Source organism: Episyrphus balteatus, chromosome 2, assembly GCF_945859705.1.
Source record: "Episyrphus balteatus chromosome 2, idEpiBalt1.1, whole genome shotgun sequence".
Lineage (NCBI taxonomy): Eukaryota > Metazoa > Arthropoda > Insecta > Diptera > Syrphidae > Episyrphus > Episyrphus balteatus.
In genome coordinates this window covers 94,220,129-94,235,448 of record NC_079135.1, presented here as the reverse complement: position 1 = coordinate 94,235,448, position 15,320 = coordinate 94,220,129, and the positions used below count along the sequence as shown (strand labels likewise).

The following is a 15,320-nucleotide window of genomic DNA, read 5'->3' as shown; positions in this document are numbered from 1 at the left end:
TTAATAGTTATACAATTCAAATTAATTTGCTTATACACTAGCCCAAAAAATTAAGGGAACAAACAACATTTTTTTTAGTGATTTTCGATAGGCTGTATCTCGGTAATAAATGATCGATACATGACAAAACAAAAGGCATGTGAAAGCTAAGGCTCTAATACCCAATTTATTCACTCTCCATTATATTTAAAGTCTCCATTAAAAATTAAAAATCTGTCAAATCACATACAAAAAAAAAAATTAAAAGTTTTCAAAAAAAGTTAAATTTTGAAAAAAAAAACTTTTCATACCATTTTTGGATATTTTTTCCTTATTTTGAAAACTTTTAATTTTTCCTTTGTTTATCTAAAATTTAAACGATATTTATCAACTCAAAACAATTTGAGTTAAACTATAGAAGAATGTAGCTTTCACATGCTTTCTGTTTTGTCATGATTCTATAATTTTTTACTGAGATACAGCCTATCAAAAATCACTAAAAAAAATCACGAATTTTTTTTTTGTTCTCCTAATTTTTTGGGCTAGTGTAACTCTAACTAGGTTTAGTGGGATAGCAGGTGTTATATAACCACAACATGAGTTAGCAGGGCAGATTTTGCCAACCACTTCTTGACCTGCGATTCTACCGTCAACTTCTGTATCCTTAGTTTGTTTAAATATGGGGTGATATTTTGTACCCATAATTGGTTCTTTCTTTTTCAAGCACAGCTCGATTTGAGCTTTTTTAATCAATTCTTTTAAGATAGTATTGCAGTTGGCATAATTTGCTGTTTTGGGACGCTTTAATGAGTGCATACGTAAAGGCGTGTATGCGACCCAGATTAACCAAAGCTCTAAATAAATTCTCTTTAATTCAAATAAAATACAGACTCAACATTTTTTTTTTGTTATTTTGAAATAAAACTCATTTATTTGAAACTTAATTAAAAAAAGTCATCTATTATTCATAATTTATAATTAATATATTATTATGTATGTGTATAGTTACAATAATAAATTTGTAAAATTTATTTTTTAAATTAAAACGACGAAAACAATATTATAACTCCATATCCCTAGCTTCATCTTCACTATAGTCGGACATGCTTGACTCGCTGTCTGAGCTCTCACGCTCTTGGTGTGCACGTAAAGCTTCCTCTGTTGCGTACCGTTGAACATAATCGGCGACTTTTCGCCGATACTCTTCTGGCTCATGCAAGTACAACGCTGCAGCATCACGATTTAATGGATCGACCGGATTTGGATATGTTAGGAGTTGCGGTAAAAATGACTCGAATATATTGGATAAGTCGTAAAGCGCCGTCCATGCTTGGTTAATTACGTCTAAGCATACAGTGCCCGATGATTCATCGATATTAGGATGGTAAATTTTATTGACAAAACCTATACTAGGTGATTTGAAGGGATAGTTATCTGGCAAATATACGCGTACCTTCCAAATGCCACCCTCGTACGGTGTACCTTGTGGCCCGAAGAACTTCACATGAAACTCATTTAGACCACCGAGGATTGTCACCTCGTGTTTGCTTTCAATTAATTTGATCACATCGTTGTCCATACGACGTTTACCAGCACTTGGGGATGACATATTTGTTGCTCTGTAATAAGACGACAAAAAAAAAACCATATATTAGATACAAAATTTTAAAATGGAAATAAAAAGATTAAATAGTATAAGTTCGATCTTTGCCATTGTATTCCGTTCTAAAATAATTTAAGCTTAAATAATTAAGCAACAAAACTTTCCAGTAGATGTAACGAACCTATAAACTTAAAAGGAATCAAAAGGACTCCTCGATTTCAAATTCTAAATTGAGCAAAAATTTTTTTTAAATATAATACCGAACACTCAAGAGTCAAGACTCATAAAGCTTCTGGTGCATGTGACCTATTTGCCGAACTCTTTAAGGGCCATTTTGTTGACTATTGCTCAACTTGAGTTTGCCAACTTGAGAGTTGACTTTAACTCAAGAGTTGAAACGCAGGTTGTAATTTCTTTTTATTCACCAATTATTTTCTCAACACTTCAGTTAAAGATCTAAAGTTGGTCAACTTCAAGTTTGAAAAATATCCTTGGGATATTTATGAAATATGGAACAAAAACTGTCATTTATTTAAATTAAAATTAGAATCTGTCATATCGATAGAATATTTGTGTTCTATTTTAATCAATTAGTCGAATTCAGATCGCTGAAGATGACACCGCGACGCACAGTGGGGCATGCGTTGCTATGAAGATGTGAAAAATCGACATTGATATCGCGCCTGCGTTAGAAGTTATAGAGGTCAAAAGGTCAAGAAAATCAGTTTTTTGCATATATCTCGCGACCTGTTGCTCGGAGGTCAATAGGGGTCTATAGAAAAACTATTCGTCATAAAATTATCTATAAATATTGCCTTATGCATTTCGTGACCTTTTGACCTCTATAACTTCTAACGCCGGCGCGATATCAATGTCGATTTTCACATCTTCATTACAATGTTGTAACGAAGGTCTATACCAAAATTCAGCCTAGTAGGAATTTTTCCGCAAATAAAACCTAAAATTACTGGACTACCAGATGTTTTTAGTGCATATCCCAAAATTTTCCATTTTCTCAAAAATGCTATTTTTTCATAGATATGAATGTTTTTTGCATTGAATTGTATTGATTCTTAATGATAATGGATATGAAAACCTTCATGCAAAATTTGGTTCCTCTACTATTACTTTTAAGGCTTTTTCAGTAGTGAGTTTGCAACTGTTATATTAATACAGGTTGGAATCAGCATGTAAAAATACCTTGAAATCATATGTTTATATAATACCATCGTCTAGTTTTGATAATTTTGAAAATCTCCATTTCACGCTTTGACCTTGCAAATCGCGACTTGCGGACATGAAATTTTTCTAGACTTTTGAGGTATGTTATAGAATGCCAAAACGATGGTATTGAGCAAAAAAAATTCTATTAGCATTCATTCCGAGGTTTACCCCTTTTTTCACCTTATTTGACTTTATTATAAGTTTATTTGTAGTATTTATTCCGTATTCCTCAGTGATATAAGTGTAAAATTGCATTCTTTTATTTTTTTCTTATGGCGAGACCTCCAATAAATAAATTCTTTAACAAATTAGGTGACTTTTCTTTTCGTAGGGGCAAAAATAAATGATAAAAATAAAATAAAATTGACTTTAAGTCTACAATAAAAAAAAAATTAATTTTAAATACATATAAGAAAAGTCAACTAATTTGTTAACCCTCTGTCGGCACACGGACGGGTGCGAATTTGGCGGGACAAAAATAAAATGTGGTCACAAAAAAGTGTCTTTATAAGGGTGAAAATACAATTTTTTGGAATTGTGAATACAATATTCGAATTTCTCGGAAAATTCTACATCAATTTCATACATGATTCTTTATAAAATAGTGAGACCGAAAAAAGTTCTAGCGACATGAAAAAGTATAAGCCAAATTCTCAAAAAAGAGGTGTGCCTACAGAGGGTTAAACAATCAAATAAAATTATCTCAGAAACAATAGTGACACCCTGTTCTCTCAAAAAACAAATCAAACAAAAAACAATGATTTACAAGTGAACTATGGGTGAGATCCATACACTAGGCTTTACTCGAAATGATCGAAAGTGATCGAACGTGATCGAAAAATCATGAACAGTTTGAACAATGAAAACAACCACTTCCAATTGTTACGCCCTATAGGTACCTGCAATTAAAGCATGTTATTTTAATTTTACAATTGTGTTTTTAGAAAGGGTTTATCAATGACTGAGTAAACAAAAAAGTAATTAGTCGTTAGGTAACAATATATAAATGTGGTAGTGGGCAATGCCCAGTTAATTTGTGCAGTTAGGTGCGTAATAGAAACATATTATTAAAAAATATGCAATAATGCGATTTGGGATGATTGTTTTTAAAACAAATTACTATTTTTTTGGGTAGGTATATTGGGGAAATTACAAATCTGCATGAAAGGGTTAAAGGGAAAGTTAATTTTAGTTCAAAAGCTGATTTTTTGCGAGAATAATAGCTTTGTTTTATTTTCCTCGTAATCCAGATCAGATCATTGTTTTTATAAGCCTTACAACAAAAGCAGGATTTTGTTTTGTTATTGTTTCTGATCCGTATCAAGAGGAAAATAAAACACAGCTAATATTTAAATAGTAATCATCTGAGTTCATTTAAAAAAGTAATAATTTTATAAAAAATAATGGAAGAGCAAAGTATTAGCTTAAATCTTAATAATAATAATATATTTTCTATTTGTGACAAAAGAAACTGCCGAACTAATGTATGGGGGACTTTTGCGAAATAAAAAATCAAAACGGTGATACTATACCAAACTTTGTGGCATGCAGATCGTGCAAATAAGTGATGAAAAATTTTAAAACAACGACAAACCTTTTGAGGCACAGATTTTGTAAAGAAATTACATAATACATAATAAATAAAAGTTTGTTTCAACGGGTATTGGTTGTCGATGAAATTGAAGCACCATTGTCAGGAGAAAATATTTTTGACAAAATAAAAAAAAATATTTTCTTACAATATGGAATTACAGACAGCATAAACTATTTTCGTTTTGTTATTGACATAGGATCCAATGTCATCAAAACCTTAGTAAATAATCTTCATTTCAATTGCTTCGGAGAAAGCGAGTGCTGAAACACTTTGTATCTAACATTAAGTTTTATTAAATTTTTCTTTTTTTCTGTATTTTATTTAATTTTATCCTAATAGGTATGTTTTCTTCATTTCATTCTCTTGTCAAATTAATTAATTTAAATGAAACAAATGTAACTTGCTTTTGTGTACCAAACTGATTCTCTTTTTATTTATGCTACAAGAAAAACCACCCTCGAACACTATGAACATTTCATTTCCAGTTCGAGTATATTCGATCACATTGATCATGAACATTTTGTTCACGATCATTTTACTCGATTTTACTCGAACAGAAAAATTATCGTTTGAACTCGTTTGAAATGTAGGATTACTTAGGAGTCATCATACTCGTAAACAGGACAGCTCGAACATATTTCAGTTGTGTTTATTCTGTTTGTTCGAGATCGTTTTTTCGAGTAAGTACTCGATGTTCGTAAAACATAACTCGACTCGTTGGGCTCTCTGGTGAGGATATCCAAGTGTTACGTGTGTATTTTCTGAGATAAATTTCCTTTATTGGATTCTAGTAAATAGTAAATATCATATTCCTATTAGACTTTACAACGAGAACAAAAAAACTCCAATAAGAACAAAGTCTAACTAAAAAGGTATTGTCTACCAAAAAAAAAAAAAAAAAATATGTATCTACGGAATAAGCAGCGATGCCAACTGAGGCATAATTATGCCTTTTAGGCATAATTTTATTAGCTAAGGCATTGAGGCTTATTTTTTGCCAAAAAGGCATAATTTTTTTCATTCTACTCTTGATTTATATTTTAAAAGTTTCTTATATTTTTTTAAATATTTTGATAAAAAGACTAAAAACTAATATTTTCTATATCTTTTAAATAAAGGTTGTTCGAAATTTTATCTACAGAATTTGTTTTTAAAATTAAACTCTTGGTACTGTTTAATTTTTCGAAGAGTTTTGTTCACACTAATCCCTTTTACTAGAAAAAAAAACTAATTTTGTTGCTGTAAAAAGGTCTAAAACGCTTGCAAATAGGTTATTATTTTTTATTGGTGAAAGAAATTGGCCGCTAATTTATTTCAATTATATGAAGCAACGTCTTGAAATATTTCTTTCGAAGAAAATAAGTTTCCGTTACGTGACAAATAAGTTGCCTTAGCCCCGATTTTTTAATCGTCAGTTAGACTATCAGAAGAATAAATTTCAATATAAAAAATTGTATTCCTAGGAATAATCTCTATCTGAGGTTTATCTGACTATTGAAAAATTGGCCCTTAATGTATAAATTGAATAATGTATGTACTTTTGTACATAAATTGATGTACCTGTGTACTTTGTGAAATATTGTTTCACCAATTGAAGAAAATTCCAGAAGAATATTTTGAGAATTATAAGTTGTTTATTGAACAATAGTTTAACGTAGAATGAATAATAAAATAACAAATTAATTTATACAGAGAAAACAGATTTGTCAAAGTAAAGATTTAGAAAATATTGTAAAGTTGAAATTATAACAAAGTAAATATAAGTATATGAAACGTAAGTATTGAATACGGATGTTGATAATAGAATCAATATCCAACACGCCCTCTCAAGACGAACGTTCATTATGCAATTCATTTTTCTTTCTAAATCCAAGACCTTCAAGACATCTCCAGTGAACTTCTCGTGATAACGCTTTAGTCAGGACATCTGCAATCATGTGTTCAGTTGGTATATGCTTCAATACAAACATCCCAGTCATAATCGATTCTCGGATAAAATGGTGCTTAATATCAATATGTTTTGTGCGAGCGTGAAACACATGGTTGTTTGCTAAACACTCTGCTCCACGGTTATCCACAAAGATAGTTGTCTTAGCAAGGTTTGAAAATCCAAGTTCAATCAAAATACTTCTTAGATAAATTGCTTCTTTCGACGCCTCAGATAAGCTGATGTACTCAGCCTCAGTCGATGAAAGCGCTACGGTTCGTTGCTTCTGTGACTTCCACGATATAGCTGCACCACTGAGTAGAAATGCATAGCCAGTATATGATCGACGATCAACTATACAATTAGCCCAGTCTGCATCCGTATATCCAGTTAATAATTCATTGGTTTTTGTATACATTAATCCAAAATTCGCACTTCCAGCAAGATATCTGAGAACTCGCTTCGCTGCTTGCCAATGACACTTCTTTGGATTATTAGTATACTGTGCCAATCTTGATACGGTGTTTGAAATATCTGGACGTGTAGCAACTGATAAATACATTAAAGACCCAATCAATTCTCGATACGGAAAATTCTCTTTTGGATTCATCTCTTCTGTATCATCGAAACATTCTTTCTTCTCTGAGGGTGTCGCTATTGGATTACACTTCTCCATACCATACTGTTTGAGAAGTCCTAAAGTATACCCTCTCTGAAATAGTTCAATCATACCTTTTTGTTGATGAATTTCCAATCCAAGACAGTATTTTGCCAAGCCCAGATCCTTAATCTCGAAATCTTCCAGCAAACGGTTTCGTATTCTCAGTGACTTTTCAACATCTTTTGCAGCAACTAATATGTCATCGACATATATCAGAACGAACAAAATGTCACCACCAGAATCATCTCGAAAGAGACAAGGTTCGTTTGCAGTCGGCTTCAGCCCCAAGCTTAATAACTTTCCACTTAATTTGAGGTACCATTGACGACCAGCTTGCCGCAACCCATAAATGGCTTTTCGTAACCTGCAAGCATTACCTCCATTCTGTAAGTTATTGAGCATCTTCTCGGCTTTTCGTCTTAAGTTCGATGTTTCCCCTTGTTTGGAAATTATTCTTTGCAGCAATTCAGATAACATCTCGGGTACTCGCATAGTAACTTCTTCATCTAATGTTCCGTTTAAGTAAGCTGTTACCACATCAAACTGCCAAACCTTAAGACCCATTTGAACAGAAAGAGCCAATAGCAAACGCAAGGTTTCCAATCTTGCCACTGGAGCATATGTTTGATGAAAGTTGACTCCATAAGTCTGACTGTAACCTTTTGCTACGAGTCGAGCCTTTCGTCTCTCAATATTACCATTCGGGCCATGTTTATTAGTTAAAACCCAACGGCAGCCAACGACATCATTCTTCTTTTCATTTTCAATGATATCCCATGTGTCGTTTTTGAGCAAACTCATCACCTCTGACTCCATTGCCTCTTTCCATTCAACACTTTCTTCACTCTTCAGAGCATCGGCAACACTTATTTCAGCAACCCCAGCAAAATGTTCATGTTCGTCTTCAGTTTCAGTTTCACTGAACCCATGAAACTCCTCTTCTTCTTCTTCTTTCTTGGATTTTGCTGCTTGAAATATTTTTCTTGGTCGCCCTCTACTGCCAGTTCGAACAAGACGTGGTCTTCCAGGAGCTCTTGTTAAATCGTGATTTGGAATTCGTTCTTTTTCAACTGTTTTAGGCTCCACTTCCACATTGACTTCGTTTTCTGGTGGACTTTGCAAAAGATCCTCATCAATTGGAGTGCTGAGATCAGTTGAATTTTCCCACGTTATAAACAATTCATCCATTTCAGGAAGAACAGCACTTGGAATCTGTAGAGTCTCTTCAATGAACTTAACATCGCGAGCATTTATAACTTGGTGTTTGTTTGGTAACCACACTCGATAACCTTTTCTGTCTTGAGGATATCCAACAAATACTCCTTCTATGGATCTTGCCGCAATTTTGTCTTTGCCAGAGTTTTTATCCAAGACATACACACGTGAGCCAAACTTCTTCAGGTAGTTAAGTTGAAGTTTCTTTTTATACCATTTGACAAATGGAACCTCACCATTCAGACTTCTTGTCGGACAACGATTCCGAATATGACAAGCAGTGGCAACTGCTTCAGACCAAAAACCACCCCTCAATCCAGACTGCAACAACAAACATCTTGCCATGTCCATGAGCGTCCTGTTCATCCTCTCGGCTAAGCCATTTTGTTGAGGAGTATGAGGAATTGAGAGTCTTCTTTTGATGCCTTGATCTAAAAGATATTTTTCAAATTCTGAACTGCAGTACTCACCACCATTGTCGGATTGCAAACATTTGATTTTCGCCCCCGTTTGCTTTTCCACAAGATTTTTATAGAATTTGAAAGCTTCAAAAACACTACTCTTTTGTTTAAGGAAATATATTTCGCACCACCTTGTGCTTTCATCTATGAAGGTAACAAAATATTTAGCTCCTCCAAGTGATTCCGTCCTAAATGGACCCACAACATCAGAGTGAACTATTTTCAAAACTTCTTCACAGGACTCTCGTGACTTTGGAAAGGGCAACGCTACCATTTTTCCTTTCAAGCAAACTTCGCATTTTAATAATTCTTCATGATTCTTTGTATCAATTGCAGGAACTACACCGATTTGAATCAGCTTAAGAAGATCTTTGCTGTTCAAATGACCCAACCTTTCATGCCACTTCGACAGTTCGGAGCAATCAGGCTGGACGACCACTTTTGAGCATTCTGGCCGTTCTCGAAGGACGTAAAGGTCTCCCCTTCTATCTGCAATCATACTTACAGAACCATCCTTTGCTTGAACAATTGCACAATCTTTACCAAATTTGACTTCATGCCCTTTGTTTGTAAGTCTTGCCACAGAAATCAGATTTGTACGTAATTCTGGTACAAATAACGTGTCTTTGAATGCAATTGTGCGAAATCCTGTATCATTTGCAACGGATAAATGTACAACACCTCTAGCTTTGACTTCAGCTGTTGCATGACTTGCAAGATTCAGTTTCGCCTTAGATGATTCACATAATGATTTGAAGAGACCTTCATCACCACACAAATGAGACGTACATCCACTGTCAAGAATCCATGTTCTAGTTGGCTCAGACATGTAACTCTCTCCAACAGCGATTGAATCATTTGCAGCAAAAGAATCATCAGCATTATGGACAAATTGCTTGGATTTCTTTTTTGAATATTCTGGTTTTCTAGCAGGACATGCATTTGCTTTGTGTCCTAAAACGCCACATTTGTAACACTTAACCTTTTTACCAGAAGTTTTCTGTGATGTTTCTTCAGTCTTATGATGTGTCTTATATTGGAATTTTCCATTTCGGGCAGCCATAGCCATGACGACACCTCCATTTGTTTGTTTTCGTGCTTCGCTCTCTTCAATGATTTTAACCTTAAGCACTTCAGCAGAAGGTAAGTCATCACGAGACTCTATGGCACAACGAAAATTCTCAAATGACGATGGAAGACTGTACAGCAACATAATTGACAAAAGATCACCATTAATTTTGATCTTCATGCTTTCTAGTTTGTCAACTGCATCAAAGAATTTAGCCATGTGCTCTCTAACATCATCACCATCGTCCAACTTTTGAAGCATTAATTGCTTTAAAAGCGTAGCTTTTCTAGCTGGACCTTTTGAAGCATATATGGACTCCAATTTAAGCCACACTGAGTTCGAGGTTTCACATCCACGAATCTGCTTCAATTCTGATGGGTGAATGGACAGAATAAGATCAGCCTTTGCTTTACGATCCTGTTTACACCATGCTGCAATTTCAGCATCACCAGTTGCTGGTTTGAGAGATTTTCCATTTACAAAATCCCATAAATCGTTCTTGATAAGAAGTGCCTCCGCTTGCATACACCACGTATCATAGTTCTCCTTAGATAGCAACTCCATTCGTGAAGAACTATACGTTGTCGCAAGACCCGCAGCCATTTCAATTAAATAAATTAATTTAAAAACTCTTACCAACGTTAAAACCGTTAGTTAATAAAAAAACTCAAAATATATTCTTATTAATTCTTCAAATGATTATACCACAATGGAACTTTAGGTCCTGGGCCCATAACCTGTGAAATATTGTTTCACCAATTGAAGAAAATTCCAGAAGAATATTTTGAGAATTATAAGTTGTTTATTGAACAATAGTTTAACGTAGAATGAATAATAAAATAACAAATTAATTTATACAGAGAAAACAGATTTGTCAAAGTAAAGATTTAGAAAATATTGTAAAGTTGAAATTATAACAAAGTAAATATAAGTATATGAAACGTAAGTATTGAATACGGATGTTGATAATAGAATCAATATCCAACATACTTTGTGTATATAATTTTTAAGAATAAACTAAGAAATTTAAATTGAGGCATAATTGAATCGGTGATTGTTAAAATAACATAAGTGACAAATTTTTTGAAACCACTTTTATAACTGTTTTGCATTGCTTATGGGTAGAGCTAGCGTTGAGAGCAAAACCAACATGATTTGATATTTGGATCATATAAAATTTCGAGGTTAAAATACGCATTTAGTGCTAAAACGACATATCTATTCTGCCAATTTTGAAATTGAGTGTTAAAACACCTTAAGTACTTCATATTAATTTGTTTTTTTACATTCAACGCTGGAAAAACGAAGTAAGTAAACTGTTGTTTCTTACAGTTTATCGATGATTTAGTGTCAGTCAGTTGATCGCGGTCATTCGAATGGAATTGCATCTTTCAAAATGTTCTTGTTAATAAATTAAATTGGTACCAAATGAAAAAAACTATATCTTAGGAAAAAGTTTTACTATGATTTTTTTTCTGCATTTGGATTAAGAATGTAAAATATTGCAATATTAGTATTGGTAATGCATCTTGCAATGTGTGCAGGACATATTGAATTTAATTTTTATTTTGAATATAAAATATGATGCTCTGGTATTTTCCCTGAGCCATTAACTTCGACTTTTTGTTCTAGAGTTTTCAAGCTTTTAATACCAGCAAAGAATTGAAAATGCAAAATAAATAAAAAAAAAATTCGTAAATCTTGTCTTAAAGGCTTCTAGTTTGGGTTCTATTGGTTTGATATTCTAAATCAAGGTCTTTAAACTCAGGGAAAATTACAAACCATCATATTTTTCACTTCAAATAAACATTAAAATTCAATGAGACAATCAATAAAAAGTGTTAAATGCAAAAATGCATTTTATACTATTTTGAAGTACCTACGTCACAAGGATTAAACATTTGCACAATATTAGTAAGACTACGTCAAAAAATAACAAATTCATTGCTGGCCGTGGAACGTCCACTTTCGCCTATTTGTTTAATGTTCTTGTTTTTTAATGTATGTATTAATAAAATTGCTGAATTATGATCGTTTTTTTATTCATTTCCATTAAATTTGCTAATACTTTGGATGTAAAATGAGTGTCAAAACAACATTATTTCCAAGTAATTAAGTGGTTTTGACTCCCAACAAAACGCTGGGTGTTAAAACAACTTATAAAAAATATTTATTTTTTGTTAAATCTTCTTTGATAAAGATATTTTTTTTAAACTTTTAGTTAGTTTCAACTCCTAACAAGGCCTCTAAACCGAATTTAAAGCTAAAATTGTCAATGCGGCCGCGTCGTCAAAAATACAGAGTTTTTTGTCTCTCCTGAAAAAAAATAAAAATGTTACTATTGTCACCGATTCAATTTATTTGAAAAGGCATAATTTTTTTTTTAAGTGAGGCATAATTTTGACTGAATGGGTTGGCAACGCTGGGAATAAGTACTATCCGGAAGCTCACTCATACAGCCATGGACAGAGAAATAGCACACTATTGAGAAAAATCATGCGAATCGAATTTTAGATATTAGGAATGCTTTTTATAAATTTTTTTCTTTTGGTATATTATCGAAATAAAGTGATGGAGACAAAAATATCTTAAAAGTACCGTTATTTTCTATATTTATTTGCACTAGCAATATAATGCTTTTTCTGTCTCTTTCGCTAGTGGACACAGAAATAGCACACATTTGTTTAACCGTTAAGTTTTTATTCCGCGTTCAAAAGTTGTAGACGAAAATGCATTCATTTTATTGCTACTATTTAATTAACAAGTATTTTTGAAAAAAATAGGCAGAAAACATCATTAAACTGCGAAAAAAGGGAGAATTACTTTCGAGCCTCATAGTCAAGGGAAAAATCCTTCTTAATTAGCTTAAACTCTAATTCTCTCGAATAAATGATGGATAAAGTCATTTATTTGGAAAGAGCAAATAGAAATTTAAACTCTGAAATTAAATTGCGTTAACTTCTTCCCCGCAAAACTTCCATACGAGTGGATAGAGCGATCACAAAGAAACGCAAATGTGAGCCTTTTAAGTCATCTCGCACGATTTTGCCCGAAGTAAATATAGAATTCGGCGAAAAAAGTGTCAAGCAGACTTTTAAGAAGGATACTTAATGATGCTGAGTTGTACAGACAGGTAAGCAAGAAAAATCCAATGATATAAAAAGACACATGAAAGATCACCTAACATTAGCTATAAAACATCTGAATAAAAACATGCTGTTTTGAATGAGAGTCTTTTGGAGTGATGAAATAAAGGTTAACCGCATTGGAACCGATGACAAAACATTTGTCCATCGCCTAAAATGTTAAAAGGACAAGCCAAAGTATTATCTCAAGACGATGAAACTAAGAGGATAGGATTTGATCTGGGGCGCATTTTCCTGGCATGGTAAGGACCGATTGGTTAGGTGGATGGCAAAATTGATAAATTCTTTTGTCTTAATATTACATTAGAATACCGAGGAACCATATTTCTCGCCAGTTAATTAGATATTCATACATGACAATCACCCAAACATGCATCAGAAATAGTACAAGATAGGTTTTCGGACGAAAAAATCGATGTTTGCACCTAGCCATCTCAAATTCACAATCTTAACCCCATAGAAAACTTATAAATTGATGTCAATGTTAAGCGTGGGAAAAGGAAATTCAAAAATTCAAACGATCTTTGGGCCAGAATCAAAGAAGCGTGGTGCCGTACTCCACAAAGTGGATACCAGACGTTAGTTGAAAGTTTACCAAAGAGGTGCAAAAGAACTTTGAAAAACTGTGGTCTACTAACAAGTTACTAACTTAGTAGTATTGAATTTATTGGAAATTGTAAGAATTTTTGCTTAGAAATGATTATTTTTATGATTTTCGGAATGTGAACTATTTCTTTGTCCACAAGAAAAAAGGGTATTCTCTAGAAATTATATTTTTAAAAATTGAATTGAAATAAAATAATTTATAATTATTAATTTTATGAATTCCCATAAGCTAATGCATGCCCTGATGTAAAAATTATAATATATAAGTTAAAAGGTCCCAAATAAATCCAATTTTTGTAAGAAAAATCAAAAGTGTGCTATTTCTTTGTCCATAGCTGTATATCTAATAATACCTTAATACTTTGTTGTGCATATTAAAATATAATATTTTTCTACTCGATTATGACACAACAGACAACAACAACAACAAAAAAAAAAAAAAAAAAACAAAAAAGTAAAAACAAAAAAAAATAATAATAAATAAAAATGTGATCCAATGTTAGCAGCTGCAATATCAATTGTGTATTAATTTTTAACGAGAGTGGGTGGGTGTTTTAAGTTTTAATGCTTTGCTCTTTACAAACTTGAATAGGTTTGTCCCTTTATCCATCGATATCTTTTCTCACCCAACTACTCTACTCAGTATTTCAACTAATTTACAATGACCCTCACCCACTTTTTTTTTTTTGTTAACAAACAAACAAGCAAAGTAATGTTTTTATTTCCTTCCTACAAAAAACAAAAATAAGCAAACCTAAAGATTATCTTCCTTTTTTGGTCTTTTTTTTTTTCATTTCCCAACAAAATAGATCGAAGAGAAAAACAAGTTCATATGAAAAAATAAAAATAAATAAATAAAATCTTGAATTTTGTGACTTCTTTAACAGAATCAAGTCGAGACTTCAATTCAATACAAATCGAGTATATTTAAGGTATAACAAATTGATAGCACATGCGAATGCGAAGTCTATGATGACAAGTAAACAAAGGAAAAAAAATAAAAGAAATATAAAAAAAAGATCAAGAACTATGTAATAGGGGCTCTTTTTTTCTTTGTTTCATTAAAATGCACACAAAAAAAAAAACCATTTTCAAATAGATTTTTATCTCTCTGTAAACTTTTGAAAAAATTTGATTTTTGTTTTTTTTTTCTTACCAAATTTATTAAAAGATTCTATTGCGTTTCAGCTGCGTGAAATTCCGATAGATTTGATAAAACTATTTTCACGCTTTGTTATTCCATTAAGTTTTTTATTTTATTTTTTTTTTGGCTAAGAATCTTTTTCCGTTGTCTTATTAATTTATACCAAATCCGATATAATTCCAATTGGATTTGTGTCGTCGTCTGTCGAAAAAACAGTACAATGAAGTGATTTTATTATAACTGAATTCGACAGAAAAAAAACGGGAGTACTCTTTGTTTTAATTTAATATAATTTTTGTGTGTCTGTAGAAGAGCCACTACTTTAAGTACACTTTTGTTCAATTTTTACAGTTATATTTCGTTGAACATATAATTTGTTAATAGATTTTTAAACGACGAATAACAATAATAATGAATTAAAAATAAAAGCAGCCTTGAAGAGAAGAATTGCTAATTTTATATATTTTTTTTTTTTTTTATTTCTGAACAAAGTAGATGGATCTTCTTCTTGCTATTTTGCTTCTGTGAACATTTTTGATTTTTTTTTTTTGTTTTTGGAGAAAAATAATTCCGTTCAGGGTTGCATCGATTTAAGACAGCGGATGTGTTCAAAAATATTTTATTTTTGAAGTGAATTCAGTGAAAGAAATAAATTGAAAATTTTATTTAAGGTGAAAACAGAATGGAAAGT

General features: G+C 32.2%; 1 protein-coding gene across 2 annotated transcripts; it reads right to left on the bottom strand.

Moving 5' to 3' along the window:
- Window positions 1-938: 938 nt before the first annotated feature.
- On the bottom strand, window positions 939-15,166 carry LOC129911235 (ubiquitin-conjugating enzyme E2 H). Of its 2 annotated transcripts, XM_055988965.1 has the most exons (3): window positions 14,900-15,162; window positions 14,642-14,830; window positions 939-1,598 (listed from the first exon to the last, which is right to left on the bottom strand). In XM_055988965.1, exon 3 carries the CDS (start codon window positions 1,586-1,588, stop codon window positions 1,040-1,042), a length of 549 nt encoding a protein of 182 aa, XP_055844940.1. In that variant the 5' UTR covers window positions 1,589-1,598; window positions 14,642-14,830; window positions 14,900-15,162; the 3' UTR covers window positions 939-1,039. The 2 variants fall into 2 exon arrangements, with proteins under 2 accessions (XP_055844940.1, XP_055844939.1); XM_055988964.1 differs by having other exon boundaries at window positions 14,642-15,166.
- Between the last annotated feature and the right edge of the window lie 154 nt (window positions 15,167-15,320).

Bases quoted from the DNA above. Each gene is read 5' to 3' on its own strand.
- LOC129911235 (XM_055988964.1), bottom strand. From the start codon at position 1,588: ATGTCATCCCCAAGTGCTGGTAAACGTCGTATGGACAACGATGTGATC.